This window comes from Furipterus horrens, unplaced genomic scaffold, assembly GCF_987537825.1.
Source record: "Furipterus horrens unplaced genomic scaffold, mFurHor1.1.pri manual_scaffold_4, whole genome shotgun sequence".
NCBI classification, from domain to species: Eukaryota; Metazoa; Chordata; class Mammalia; order Chiroptera; family Furipteridae; genus Furipterus; species Furipterus horrens.
The window spans coordinates 40,326,880-40,342,507 of record NW_028327174.1 but is presented as its reverse complement, the minus strand read 5'-3'; the positions used below and the strand labels follow the sequence as shown (position 1 = coordinate 40,342,507).

Sequence of the window (15,628 nt, the reverse complement as noted above, 5' to 3'; positions counted from 1 at the left end):
CATATGGTGTTTTGGCCAATTTTTTTTTTTTTCTGTGTACTGAATATAAGTCATAGGTAGTGAATAATATTTTTAAATATCAAATATAACGAGAATAATAGAAAATTTTTGTTCTGTAAGGAGTAGCTTTATTTCTTGAAAGTGGTAAAACCGGTTAAGAGATCTGGCTCAGTAATCAGTCTGGCCTGGGTTAAGATCCTGCCTCCACTACTTTACTGCTTTGGATGAGTTGCATGACCTCCCTAAGGCTGTTTCTTTATAAAATCAGGATAATGAAAGTACAGATGTAAGACTGTGAAGGATTAAATTAAGTAATGCATTTAAAGCTTAGTATATTTACATATTCAGTATTCAGTAATGCTTAGCTACAAATTTATATATATATATATATGGCACTTGTGCATATTTTAATTGAAATTGGCCTGGACCTTTTGAAGATATCTGATAAAACATAGCAGAAGTTTTAAACATATACTTGTGGTATTGATTTGAATAGAACCAGCAGATTTCACATTCTCATATGTCTGCATTTGCTCCTAAAATCTTGCAAAGAGAGAGCGATAGAAGACATAAGTGTGAAAGAGAAACATTGATTGGTTGCCTCCAGTACACGTTCTGACCAGGGATCGAATCCATAACCTTTTGGGGGACTATAGGATGACACTCCAACCAACTGAGCCACCCCGCCAGGGCACAAAGTGAACTTAAAAAAAAAATTGTATTAGTTTTAGCAGCACAACATAGTAGACAATCATATACTTTATAATGTGATTCCCCTGATATTTCCAGTACCCACCTAGCACCATACTTAGTTATTACTGACTATATTCCCTGTGCTGTACTTGATATCCCTGTGACTATCCTTTAACTACCAATCTGTACTTCTTTATGCCGTCACCTTTTCACCCAGTCCCCTAATTGCTCTCCCTTCTGGCAACCCTCAATTCTGTTCTGTGTCTATGAGTCTGTTTCTCTTTTGTTTGTTTGTTTTTATTATTCTTTAGATTCCACGTATAAGTGAAATCATATGGTACTTTTCTTTCTCTGACTAATTTATTTCAGTTAGCATAATACCCTCTGGGTCCATCCATGGCAAAGTGAACGAACGTTAATATGTATGAATAAATATCCTGTTAGCCTTTTAGATGTTTTGCATGTGACTGGTGTCCTTTCATTTTCAGCAAAAGTGAAATATCTTTTCTAGACACACAATCCTACTATTGCACATCATTTCACTATATCATCCTACATATCACATATACACTCTTTTTCATTGTGAAAATTATTTTTTCAGAGTATTATTGTTTTCCAATGATGCAGGAAGGAATACGCAGTAATGGTCCTTGATACATTTCTTCTCATTTTGGAAAAATTAAATTCTCGTTTGCTTTATAGAATTGGCTTGGAAATATTTAGCATCTAATAACACTGTACTTGAAACATAGGTCAAGTTTGGGATAATAGTAGTAACCGTTAGAACATCAACCCAAGTTTTAAAAAAAGAAAGTATCTGCTCTTAAAATAATGTTGAAACTCTATATTTTACTAACGTTAGCCTTCACTCAGTAAATTCTTTAATCTCGCTTTTAATTTTTCCATTGCTCGCAGCAGATAAAAAGCCACAGATTAGGAGAAGAACAAGAGTGGCTGGAGAGAAGTACCCACAAGAGTGTGTCGCTTTTAGATGTTATAGAAATTGAAATGACAAATAGAAAAAAATTACAATACCACCCAACATTTTAGTATTGAATATATACAATTTTATCCTTGTCATGAAAAATGTTTAAATGCCCTAGCCAGGTAGTTCAATTGGTTAGTGTCATCCCTATACACCAAGGTTGCAGGTTCAATCCCTGGTCAGGGCACACAGAAGAATCAATCAAGGAATGAATGAGTGGAATAAGAAATCAATGTTTCTCTCTATCTCTCCCTTCTTTTCATTCTCTCCCTCCCTCTCTCGCTAAAATCAATAAAAATAATAATTTTTAAAACGTTTACTATTCAGCACTGTAGACAGCAAGCTAGTATATAATTTCCCAGATATTTCAACCTAAATATTTTGCAATTATAATTTCATGTACCAGATGAGGGATATAATATAACATAATAGAAATGGCATTCTGGCTATTAAATTACAAGCAGGCTTCTTTTTTTCTACTGTGATTTCCATTGGCCCACCCCTGTCATTGCGAGATCAAAAGAAACAGATAGCCCTGGCTGGTGTGGCTCAGTGGATTGAACACCGGCCTGTGAACCGTAAGGTCAGAGGTTTGATTACCACAAGGGCACATGCCTGGGTTGTGGGCAAGGTACTCAGTTGGGGGCATACAAAAGGCAACCAATTGATGGATTGATGTTTCTCTCCCTTTCTTTCTCTCTTCTTTACCCCCTCTTTAAAAAATAAGTAATAAAATCTTTAGAAGAGCCTTAAGAATCTCTACAAAAGAAAGTGGTTGGTAAACAAAGAATTTTATTTAACACTAATGATTGTTAAGATGACCATCAACAAGATATTTGGTTAGTGTAGGATTTCTCATGCTGGCACTATTGATGTTTTGGGCTGGATAGTTTTCTGTTGCGGGGCTGTCCCTTGCATTGTCCCTAGATACCAGTAGCTCCAGATATTGCCAAATATTCCTTGAGAGTCAAAATTGCCCAGGCTGAGAACTACCGGTTTAGGTAAGTATATTTAAATTAGGTACTGGACTGGCAGTAAATATGCACTTTGAAAATGCAGCACTCAACATAGGATTTCATTCGCTCACCCAGTTAGAATCTCAGAAACACTTAGTATGAGCCAGGAATTCTTCTAGGCATTGGAGAAACAGTGGGGAACAAGACAGGTATAGTCCCTGCTCTCATGATGGTAACTAACATAAAGGTTCATCTTCATGTTAAACACATTAAAGTGATTCAACAAATTTACTACAAGAGACGATGAAGCAAGATCCTCTGTATACACAACACTGAACTTAGTGAACTGAAGGCCTCATGCCAACTCCTTTCTCTTCTTAAATAAGTTTGAATCCACGCTCTGCCTCCACCTGTTCTTTTCAAGACAGCAGCCCATGTGTCCCGATTGCTGTGGCCCACGCCTGCCACCCTCCTTCTAAGGTCTGTGCAATGCTCACTGGCACATCCACCATAATCACCTTCTTCCCTGTCTCAGAGACCAGCTGCCTGGGGTCCTGAGGCCTCAGCTTGGGACTGTGCACACTGGGAATCCTGACTGTGCCCTTCCTTTGAAAGAGAGAATGCGGCAGACAAAAGCCCCTGCTCTCATGGGTTTTTTTGTGTCTACTGGGGTGGGGGACAGAAAATAAGATTAGAAAATACAGAGTTAGAGAGTAGTAAGTGTTGCAGTGAAAAATGAAGCAAGTAGAGGAGTGGGGCTTCCGATTCTAAATACTGTAGCCAGGAAAAGGCCTCAGTGACAAGGTGCGTTTAAGTGAAGATGTGAAGCGGATGAACTCAATAATTTTTAAACACTGAAAGTAAGATTTCAGGTGACTGAAATGTCAAATTAGTAAAGACTTTCGGGTCTATAAAAAGCAGTATCACTTAACACACGAGCAAAGAGAAAATGTTAGAAGAAAAAAGATAATAAAGGGAAATTATTTTCTTAATCTATTCTTGGGGGGATATTTTCAGACAAAAGAAAATGAGCAAATATGAACTACTAAACGTTTCCAAAAGTCCGTAACAAAGCCTATTTTCTGAATGAGTCACTATAACATTTGTAAGAACTAATTGTAAGGAACTGGCTTTTGAGACCCAAAACAAGGAATAAAAATAAAAATTCTTTTGCAAATGAAAAAATATAAATTGTACTGGGACACAGGAATCTTGGCCAGAAATGGACAATTAACAAAAGATCTGTGGGAATGAATATTCTGAAAGAAGGGCTTTTAGCGCTTCAGTAATACGTGCCATTGTCAAGATAATTTTCCTTAAGTAATAAAAGCACCTCACCCACCCCTGCCAGCTCATCACTTTCATGACTTATGACAGCTGCCCACTCAAAGTGGGGGTTATGTTAATCTCTTTTAATGTTCTGTTCCTTTTTCCTACCTTCCCAAAGCCCACAATGTGGTTATAGCAAATCTCCCAGGTTAACAAAAACATACAAGTTGGTCATTCAGTGCCTAAACTTGGAAATGGGCATTAGTTCTCAATGAAAATGAGCTTCAACGGGGCACCACACTGACTTCAGAACAAAGATTGCCGTCATTGGCAGTTTCCTCCTTGCTTCCTCCTGCCCTCCTCTTCCCTTCTTTTCACTGTTTTCATAACCAGTGGCCCGAGTTTACCACTTGCTATAAAAGGACTGTGGAGGGGCTCTAATTAGCACCCTAGTCAGCTCCCTACTTCTCCCACAGTGCACAGCATCTCTGAGTATAACTACTCAAACCCAATTTTTTATTACATTAAGATGTTAAGAGTGAAAAAAAGCTATGGCTAATTCTCTTAGTTAGAAATAATAAAATGGTTTGCCAACATATACAAGTAAGATCCTATTACTATTGAGTATTACATATAGACATATACACACATACATTCTATTATATTGCCATGCATTACAGTTCTTTTTTTTTCAAATGGGGTAAAAAAGAATACAGTTTTGCCTATTTTTACAGAATATCTAAAATTAACATGATTTTTGAAAATTAATACTATTTACATAACTTCAAAGTTTTGTAGGCAACTATCACCTAGCTGATGAGATATGATATAATGTAGTCAGACAAGTTCCTAGAAAGAAAGCAGCAAAAGGCTTGAAGTAGGTATTTGGTTGCACAGCAGAAAGCAGGAAGCTATTCTTGTTTCTATTTCCAGAATCTTTTCTAAAAATATGTTTCTCTTCCTCCTTGCAAATGTTTTTTTTTCCCTTCCACACTAGTTAGAGATGCTTTTGTATTTAATACTCTAGATAAAAATATAAAAGGAAAGTATTTCTCCATTAATAAAGATTAATAATGAGTATATGTTCAGAGATGGTAAAAACTGGTAATAAGAATAACAGTTATGGGAGATAAAAGTACAGGGGTTAAGAGTATTGGTATAAATCCTGTCCCCCTGCCCACCACCCCCATCCCCCCTGCCATGTGAACTTCGACAAATTATTTAATTCTGTCTGGGCTTATGGCTCCTATTCTGAACAATGGGTCCTATTTGTGATCATTGAGTTTATGCACACAAAGCACTTAGGATTGTGTCTGACCAACAAAATAAGTGTTCAGTAAATGATATCTATTTATTATTATTATGCCTCTCATGATTGTAATCATAATTAAGAGGACTGAAGCAATAACCAGAGACATGGAAGAGAGAGCCATGTATAGTATGTTTTGGGATAGGGATGTGGGGAAGTTGTCAGTGGATGTTTTCAGTTATATAACCCAGAAATATATTTCATAAACTTTACTGTTATTGAGAGGAAGTAAATATAGTGCAATTATATTTTATGGTTTAGGCCAATCTACATTTCAATGTCTCATAATTTTGAAAACACCATCAACTGAAAGAAGCATCACAATTTCAGAGATGTTAAAGCATGAAAAAGGATCCATTTTAGATTTAGATGAATTACATTAAAAGATGAGAAACAATAGTGATATTTCAGGTATCAAATATTCCACAGTCTCATCTTTTTCTCTATGAGCTAGAAGTTAAAAGCTAGTTTCTGATCATCCCTAATTTCTGCCTCTCAGATTGTTTTTTTAAGACATGCCCATTAGAGATGGACAAAAGAAAGAAGAAAGGACTTTTATTAGTTTTGTCCTTAAAAGCCAAGTCCTAATAGTAAGAAACAATAGGCCAGGAAAAAATAAAAAAGGCTATGAAAGATGAAAGAAGATGGCAGAAATGCGAAATGACAGAGCTATAAGATAATGAAACTCCTGTCAATATAAGAAAGCATGTGGGCGCCTTTCAACAAAGAAGCAACCCAGATCCTACAAACTCCAATACCTCTTCAGTCAAAACATCACAGCAACAAAAAGAATGCCAGGAATAATAAAAACTGTTAAATTAAAAGGGACAGCTACTCCATGAATTCTCAAAGAGAACAAAGTATACTATCCCCACATGTTTCTTAATATGCCTCTACACAAATCTGCTGCATATGCCTGATAGGAGCATATGAATGGTGCTTACACGGAAGGAAAGCTGAGAACCACTGATTTTAGAATATTTAGTTTGCAAGCTCGGATTACTGATCAGAAAGGGTTACACCTGACATTCTCTCTGGCGCAGCACAGCCAATAAGTCATTTAGCCTCTCTGAGTATTTCATTTATTAGAAATTCAGGATCACCAAAGAAACCCGATTTCATTTTCTGACAGTGTTGTCAGAAAATTCTTTTGTTGAAGCAAGATGTGCCAAGTTAGTTTGGGGTTCTTCTGTTTACTCAATATTTATTGAGTCCTTGAATGGACCTTGAGGAGCAATGGAAAGGATGACTTGGGATAGGCACTGGTGGAATAGAAAAACAAGAAAGAACATCAGTGAAGAAACTGAGGTGGCTGGCCCTGGCTGGTGTGACTCAGTTGGTTAAAGCGTTGTCCTATAACTGAAAAGATGCAGGTTTGATTCCCAGTCAGGGCACATACCTAGGTTGGGGGGTGGGGGGTGTCTGATCCCAGGTCCAGGTGCATATGGGAAGCAACCAATTAATGTTTCTCTCTCACATTGATGTTTCCCTCTCTCACTGCCTCTCTCTAAAAAGCAATGAAAAAATGTTCTTGGGTGAGGATTTTTTTTTAAGATAAAAGAAGCCTATTTTTAAAAAAAGAAAGAAATTGAGGTGGCTGGTAAAAGTGAATGTGGAAGGATTTTTTTCCATAGGGGTAGAAGACAAATATAGTCAGGGAAAGCCAACAGAGGGCTGATCTCGGGTCCTGACAGGGTGCTCTGAGGGTCATGGAAAATAATCAGTTACCACACGAGTCAACAGGGAATCAGTATTGAGGAGAGAGGAAACAGAGGAAGAGGGTGGCAGTAACTGAGACTTTAGGAAAGATGGACATGAAAGTGTGTCGGGCTCAGACAGCACCGGAGTAAAGACTGAGGAGAGAGGCCAGTGGTGAAAGGCACTTTTGGCAGGGACTAAGGGGAGGAGAGAGCTTAGTAGGAAGCATTTATGAAAAGGGATGGGAAGACAAGTGCCTAGGGCAGCTTGCACATTGGGCAGTAACTCACACTTAGTAGGTACAACTGTAAACAACCAATCACAATCAAGTAAGACAGCACTCGATTAGAGATACACATAAAATGCCACAAGAAATCCAGACTGTGAAGATAGTGCCTGTTTCATCCTAACAAAAGCCCTGAAAACTTATTATTTGAAAACTTCCCAAGCACTGTTTCTAAGTCTTTTAAGAATACTAAGTTTTGCCCTGGTCAGGAAGCTCAGTTGAATAGTGTCATCATGATACACAAAGGTTCTGAGTTCAATCCCTGGTCAGGGCACATAAAAGAATCAACAAATGAATGCATAAATAAGTGAAACAACAAATCGATGTTTCTCTCTCAAATCAATAAATAAAAAAAAAATCTTTAAGTGACCATTAAAAAAAAAGAATATTAACTTTTTATTCTTCTAACAATTCCACAATGTGGGTAATACTTATATTCCTGTTTTATAAATGAGGGAACAGAGTAAAAAAGAACTCCAAATAACACTCATAATTACTGCAGAAGGATTCAAAACTGGCCAGTCTAATTCCAGAGCCCACAAGTCATCATAGTGCATTCTTTTCACCTTGATTTCTAGGGCCTAACACAATGCCTGGTTCATAGTAAACATTCAAATACTAGTTGAAGGGTTGAAGGATCCCTAGCTTTAGTGGGATCATAGTAGGCAAACTATGAAGGATATAGGAATTTGAAAAGAACACAGATACTAGTGGAATTAATTGCTTTAGGGATCTGAATGGAACTTGCGGAAGAACATTATCCAACCTGGTATAGATTTTCAGAGTGTATCAGCAGGATACTGCTCCAACAGATGCATAAGCCAGCAGGCATAGACTTACTGGTGACCTTGAAGCTTCAAGTCAGCTGTACAGTCTTCCCAAAAACTGGATGTAGCACAGCAAAGTGTGCCTTCCTTTGAACTAGAACAACTCTGATCACTGCTATTATACCCAACACTGCTTCCTATATCACATGGTTTATTATATATAATCACATTGATTTATTATATATCACATTCTTCCTCATAACCTGAAAATACTAAAGGTCAAAACATTAGTGTTATTCATCTTGGATTCCCAATACTAATTGTCATATTAAGTCACCAATACAATAACATTAAGGGAGCATGTTTTAGGAGAAAAAGTTACATATTAGTAAACTTTCTGCAGAGGAAGTGAAGATTGCTTTGTTTAAAATTTTGATTTTTTTATAGAGGGTTTTCTATAGGGTACTCTTAGAGTAATTATTTTTAACCAAATTTGGCTATAATTTAATAACTTCCCATACCTTATACTGCATTACACTTGAAACTATAAGCAATAACCTCTCAGTATTTTTCAGGTGGGATATCTTATAATTTATTCGGTTCTACTTACTGACATTTCACCTCTTAATTGTACTCATTAGTATAAATTAAAAAATACAAATAACCTTATCCTGAAGCCATTGCACTTTTTAAGGCTCTATTAACATGTGGCCTAACACAAAATTTCACCTACCAGAGGCCCCAGGAAATATCCTAGCCTTGCGCAGCAGGCTGGACATTTCACTCGGTGCCATCCCCAGAACAGTGGTTGCAAGTGGTGAAGTTGACAGTGTAATTCTGGTGAATGGGTGTGGGGGTGAAAGGGACCAACAGCTGGGTTTGTCTTCAGTCTATTCCTGCATTACTGAGGCAGTAACACAAGAATGACCGTGGGCTCCCAGAATGCTTGCTGGTGCTAATGGCCACACTGCCAACCGTACTCCAAGGACAGATGACTAATTCTACACAATGCTCTGTAAATGATGCCAAATGTATTCCTGAAAACATACCCAACTCCTAAGGTGTGGTCAATGCATAACTAGTCCGGCTTTAATAGTTCAAATAAGATTAAATATTTGTGTGAATTCAAAAGGTCCATCTCCATACTGAAGGGTTACTGGTAAAGGTTTAACCAACAGTCGCAGAGTGTGATCATTCTTGAATGTAGAGTATCGCATTACAGATATCAATAACAGCCAGCTGGGGAGCCATAAAAGGCTTCTGGCCATGGGGCATATGGGATCCAGACCCAGATTTAGGAAAACTAATTGCAAGACAGGTATGTATGTAGATGGGCTAGCAGCACTGCTGGGGGGGGAGAAGTGCAACTGGAAATGAAGGTGAACCAGTAAGAACTGGTGGCTGACTGGATGGCAAGTAGATAATAGAAAAGAACAGACTTAAAGAAAACTTTGAAGCCTTACAAAAGCAAGGTTAGTGATCCCTTTAAGGAATGTTAGGAGGAAGGACTTGATTGCATCAGAAAAAGAAGTTGCAATTTGGTGCCCTTCTGACATTTACATTTCTTAAGCAGGCACTTGAAAATAACAGAGCAGTATAGATGACCTACAGAAGCCCAGAGAGTGAAGGAGACCACTTAAGAATGTGGGTGGCAGAAAATACTAGCGGTTGTATAGAAGAGAGAAGAAAAATGGGTTAGCAGGGGAAGAAACTTGGAGATCCAGTGAAGTAGAAATATCAGGCAAAAAGACATGTAAATGATGCAATTAAGAATCAACCAGAAATGGGCAAAAAGTTTGCCAAAAAAATACAGAGGGCCCAGTTGATGTGTTAGCTGAGGGATAATCTATATTATTCTTTGCCTTGTACCTGCCAATCCCAGGTGCCTGCCTTCAGGACCAAAGATAGAGTTTACCCATGTTTGGGAATGCAGAGTGGTTCAAAAACCTGGTTGCATTCAGGATCATCTGGGGTACCTTTTAAAAATCCAGCTTCTCTAATGCTACTCCTGGAATTCCGACTCATATCTAGGGTGTGGTTAGGAATTTTTAATTAGCACTCCCACTAATTCTGAAGCAGCCAGTAGGATGACATTTGAAAACCAAGCAAGTCCTCAGATTATCCGATATACTTTTTAAAAATACAGATTCATGAGCTCCTGTCCAACCCTAGTGAATCTCATTACACTCACATCAATAAAATTAAATGCGTCATGTTTGAGTTCTTTTTCAATCAACTTTCCAGAATGCATGTAAAAAAGAATTTCAGTACAACCCCCACAGGATTGAATCCAAGTACCCTGGAAGTCCAGAGGTAGTGGCCTTGGGCAGACCCTTAATGAATGGCTATTCATTGAAAGACAACTGACTACTTTTGAAACTGCTCTTGAAAGGAAATCCAAATTTTAAAAAACAAAAACAAAAAAACTCTTCCTGGTTCTTGTTCCTCTAAAGGACTTCCCAACTTCAAAGTCCATTTTTAAGCAGCTTCTAACAAACATTAACAACATTAATGTCATCATCATTTTATTATAAATTTTTAGATAAATTACTTGTTTAGATCACTGTTTGAATATAATATACATTTATTCATGTTACAAAAAATATTAGTCCTAACATTGTATGCATTGAACTTTGCCTTTCAAGGCTCTTAAAACCCAGTGTTACAAGCATGTGAGAACTGAAGCCAGAGACCTGGTTCAAATCCTGCCTCTGAAATTAGGCTAGTTACATTACAAGTAAGACTTTCTGAAACTTGTTTTTTTGTTTGTTTTTTTCCTTCTCTAAATGGTAATAATACCATTTATCTTGCTGGGTTGTCATAAGAAAAAGAACTGTAACTAAAACACATGCAGTCCTGATTCAGAGCCAGCATTCAATGAACACTAATTACTCTTATTGCTCTTATCCAAATCTCCATCCCAACCTCCTCCTAACAAAGGTAACATTAGTCCTCCAAAAGTGCTCAAGATATTGGAGTATGTGTTGAAAACCCAAGTATTCCATTGTGAGACCTATAAATCAAAATCGACTTATGGAAAGCTTCCATGTCATACTAATGCGAAGAGTCCTCCATTACAAAGTGTCCAGATGCTCAATAAATAACAAAAGATATACCATATTTTTTGTTCCATAAGATGCACTTTTTCCAAAAAAAAAGTGGGGGGAAATGTCTGTGCATCTTATGGAGCAAATATTGTGTCACAGACCTATGTGTATTACCTGACCTGGGGTTCCCAGAAAACTACAAGAGTACTTGAACCTTAAAGTCTCTCCTCATTTGTTAATGACAGTGATGATGGTTCTTAATACCGCTGTTGACTGCTGTTCACTTTACATGGCTCAAATATTTTTCTGTTATATTTTATTAAATATTTTAGTACACCATTTGGTTCAGAATATTTTTTTTCTTGTTCTCCTCCTCTAACCCTAGGTGCATCTTATGGTAAGGTGAGTCTTATAGTGTGAAAAATATGGTACTTTAAAGTGTACTGCTGAGACATAGAAGATAAAGAAGGTTCCCAAGGATAAGAGAAAAAAGAAAAAAAATCTATAAGCCTAAACCCTAGTGGCAAACTAATTTGTAAGCCCACACAGCGCTGGGCAGGGGGAGAGGGGCAATACTATTCCCTCCCAGGAACCTGGGGGTCTAGAAAGGGAAAGGGAGACTTGGCCTTAAGCATTTGAAATGGGAAAGGACTGAACTTGAGACAAGATCCCACTGTTCACACTGAAGGAGCTACACCTTTGATAAAAGGGTGACCTAGGGGGAAAATCTCCCTTCTATAAAAGCAAACTGATGAGTACATCTGCAGACCTACACCAAGCCTAGATTAATTAATGAAGATAATGACACTGATCTTTCCTGAGCAAGCCTGAACTCAAATTTATAACATCTTCAAATCAGGAAAATGCCTGGTTATTAAAAGTCTTGGAGGTAGAAACAAATAAGTATTTTCCACAGAAAGACATCTTCAATGCACACCATTCAGGAGTCCCATAACATTAAAGAGTAATTAAGAAAACACACTACCTTGAATAATAGCAGGGAAAAAAATATAGATAGATTTTCCTCTACCCACAAGAGATTCAGATATTCATACTGTAGGAAAGGAAAAGAGGAAGGCACAGAAAAAGTTGAACTTAAAAAAAAAAAAAGCACAAAATAAGAAAATTTTAATCCTACTTTAAATATAATACCCTTCTGAATTTCTTTTTCTATAATGGAATTATGTGATTTATGTGATATGTGATAAAAAGCATTACCTTTGATGCCAGGCACACTTGAATTTGAATCCTGGATAATCAAGAACCAATATATGATTCCAAGCAAGTTAATAAAACTTTCTGTGCCTCAATTTTGTCATCTGCAAAATTGGCATAATATTATACTACCTACATATTAAGATTGTTGTGAAATAAATTCATACACATATGTATTCGTGTGTGTATCACATAACAGTTCTTAGTATACAAAATGCACTTAATGAATGGTAGCTATTATAAACATTTATAGAGTCTCTTATGTGCCAGTGGTAGTGCCAGACCCTTTGGGACACAGAGACAGATAGATTTCTTGTTAGTATACTATCTGGCATGCTTGTTTGTGCCAAACATTTAACTATATACAAGTAATTGTACTCACTCCTCTCAATAGTCTTATATTAAAGTATTGTTATTTCCATTGTCCAGATGAGGAAAATAAATTAGTTAAGAGCCTTGGTCCAATTCACACAACTGGTGATGAAAGTAGGCCTAGAACTTGTTTGCTATTTGACCCCAAAGTCTGTCTTAATTACCTCCCCTCTCCTTCCCCTAGATGAGAAGATTCACATTCAACTACATATGGAGGATGGAGTTGGTAGACTTTCTTTTTTTTATTTTGACCAAAAAGCAGAGAACTCTAAAAAGAGTGGGTTTCACAATCATAGAATATAACACAATACCATAAAACTCAATTCTCTGCTAAGTGCTTGACCTCTGTTTCTGTTCCCTCTTTAAGAGGGAAAGTAACAATTTGATGAGTATGAAATGGGTCTAAATGTTGTGATTTTCATATGTAAATATTTTTCTAGGCATTATAAATTGACACTTCTTAGGAATTTAAACCTTGTTTACTTTTTGATGTGGAGAGGGTTCTATTTATATAATGATAGATAGTTGGATGAGACATTAAACAGAGTGGCAGATTTGATTCAAAGAAGGAAGAAGAACTTTCTAAAATGTTCTTACCCCATCAAATTAAATAAAGGTGTGGTCATTCAATAGTTTAAGATGACCTGTCAAAACACCAGATTATTCTCCAACAGATACTACAGAATATACAAGATTATGGTAAAAAGAAACAATTGTATTCAGGAAGTCACAGTAATTATTTTTCAACCTTGAAAATAATAGCAGCAAAAGCTTGGAGTTTTTGTAAACAACAGTGAGACAATATAACAGACCAAGAAAAGTTACTACTAGGTTCTCCATTTCATTTAAAAAATTTGTTCTGGGGATTTCCTCTGCATAAAAATAGAGTCCACTCCCTATTATAAGTACATCTGCCTTGTAGAAATGATTTATAGACTGCCACAACTCTACTCACTCCACCTTAAAGGAGTGTACTTTATCTTCTGCTAACAATAAAGCAGGTGATTTTAAGTAGAAGGGCATAAAAGCTTTGTATTCCATTTCCCTCAAGTTGATTAAGACATAGGGGAGCTCAAATAATTGAAAAAATAATTTAGAAATAACTTTAACACAAAGCAATGCATTTTCACTTTCAAAAAAAGAAAACATTCTTCTTTACTTTGAAATGAACCACCTAGATCTAGAAGAGATCACAGTGTCTTTTTCACTGCTGTCTTCATTTTGCACATGAGGAAATTGAGACCTGAAGCAGTGCAACTCAGTTACTTGTTCAGTTACATTTTTTCTCACATCACCATTTATGGACTTATCTATTGTGGCTATAAATTCATCATAATTGTAAGTCATCATCATATTTTTCTGCCCTATGACTATTACATCTTCAGGACAAGGACTAAAATAAAGGTTTGCCTCACAACTGGTCTCCATACAAGACATCTCAGGTTATGGCATAATAGGAGCACAAAAAAGGGGCAAGGGGGTTGTAAAGAAAACTTTCACAAATCAAGAAAAATATCTCTAGTGTCTTCTACATAGTTTCAAGTTCGCCTTGGAAGAAAAGAATGCCATTGAAGAGCTAAGGAGGTATGGGTTGAATGGATCATCTTGAGGATTTCTTCCAATACTAAGGTTCCATGAGAATTCAGAACTCAGAATACTTCATTACTAACATCTGAATTTGTCAATACAAAAGCGCCAATAAGAATTCAATTTCTTGATCATGGGAACGTTATTCCTTATAAGAGAGTTGCAGCTTTTCACACTCGGGGTGGGAGTCAAGGTGTTGTTGTTTTGTGTGTGTGTGTGTTTGGTTTTTTGTTTGGTTTTTTCCCAAAAGGGAAAACTGGATCACTCAAGATAGCTCGTCCTAGGTCACTCAAGCGCTAGGCTGCGGACCAGGATGTACAGCAGCCTCCCCCACTCACTAGTCCTTCACGAGGACTTGCCAAAAGCAATAATTTAGCCAAGAAACTTAAACTTTAGTATTTAGAAAATGGGCATTATAACCAAACTTTTGTCTTAAGAGTGATACCTTAACTTCAGGAATTCTCTAATAACTGACCTGCAGGGCAAGCCCAGCCCTAGGCGTGTTCCTGCCCAAACAAGGTCCTTTGGGGGAAGGGATAAAATTGCTAAGGGAGTAGGTCGCCAGGCGCAGCCCTCTGGGAAAAACTCCCCCACTGGCTCCTTTGGAACCGGCAGCCCCGTAGCACCTACAGAGCACTCAGCGCGTCCCTCACCTGAGCCAACCCTCCGCTCATCCCTTCCCTCCCGAAGCACTTACCTGGGGCGTCCGCGGGTGCCTGGATCCTGAAGGTGTCCGTCTTGGCCCATCCCAGGTGCGACGAGGGCCTACTCCAGGGCCTGGGGGTCCCAGGCAGCAGGTAGGAGGGGTTGGACTTCCGCCGGATCGCCACCCTCCTGAAGTCATAGCCGCCCTTGGTGCTCACGGTGCCGGGTTCGATCGCGCCTCCGCGCTCTCTCTGGCTCTGGTCTGGACGCAAAGGAGCGCTCGGCTGGGTCCTGACCGGCACCCCGACGCGCGGGGTTGTCGCCTGCATGCCCACGCTAGGCGCGTCCCGAGAGGGGTGACTCCGGCGACTCTCTGGCTAGTGCTTCCTCGTCCCTTCCTCCGCCGGCAGTGCAGTTTGGCACTCGGTGTCTTCGGCTCCCACACTCACCTGACGCCGCTTCTGCAGCAACCAGCCGTGGTCTGCCTCCACAACCTCTTTTCGGGAGCCAAACGCAGGCGGCCCTGGGGGCGGGACTGGGAGAGCGTAGGGCTCACGGTATTATCGCAGACACTGTCACCACCGCCTACAGCTCCAGCAGGGAAAGCTGCCAAGGACTTGCAGTGCCTAGTGGAGCGCCCAGGGCCAGGGTGCGGCCCCGGAGCCGGTTCGCCACTGGCGACTCCGCCCCGCCCCACCCTGCTGCCCAACGCTTGCCCATTGGCCGAGAGGAACGGCTCGGCACTCACCTGCTGCGCACACCTGGAGTCTAGAAGCTCAGCCGCACTCACCTGCGGGCC

General features: G+C 38.8%; 1 protein-coding gene across 1 annotated transcript in view; it reads right to left on the bottom strand.

The window, feature by feature from the left end:
- Positions 1-15,384, bottom strand: part of FGD4 (FYVE, RhoGEF and PH domain containing 4) — a 193,945-nt gene extending 178,561 nt beyond the window's left edge. Inside the window, exon 1 of the mRNA XM_090272997.1 lies at positions 14,882-15,384. Within this exon, the coding sequence (XP_090129123.1) occupies positions 14,882-15,158 (277 nt within the window). The 5' untranslated portion in view covers positions 15,159-15,384. The remainder of the gene's footprint in view (positions 1-14,881) is intronic.
- Positions 15,385-15,628: the final 244 nt, after the last annotated feature.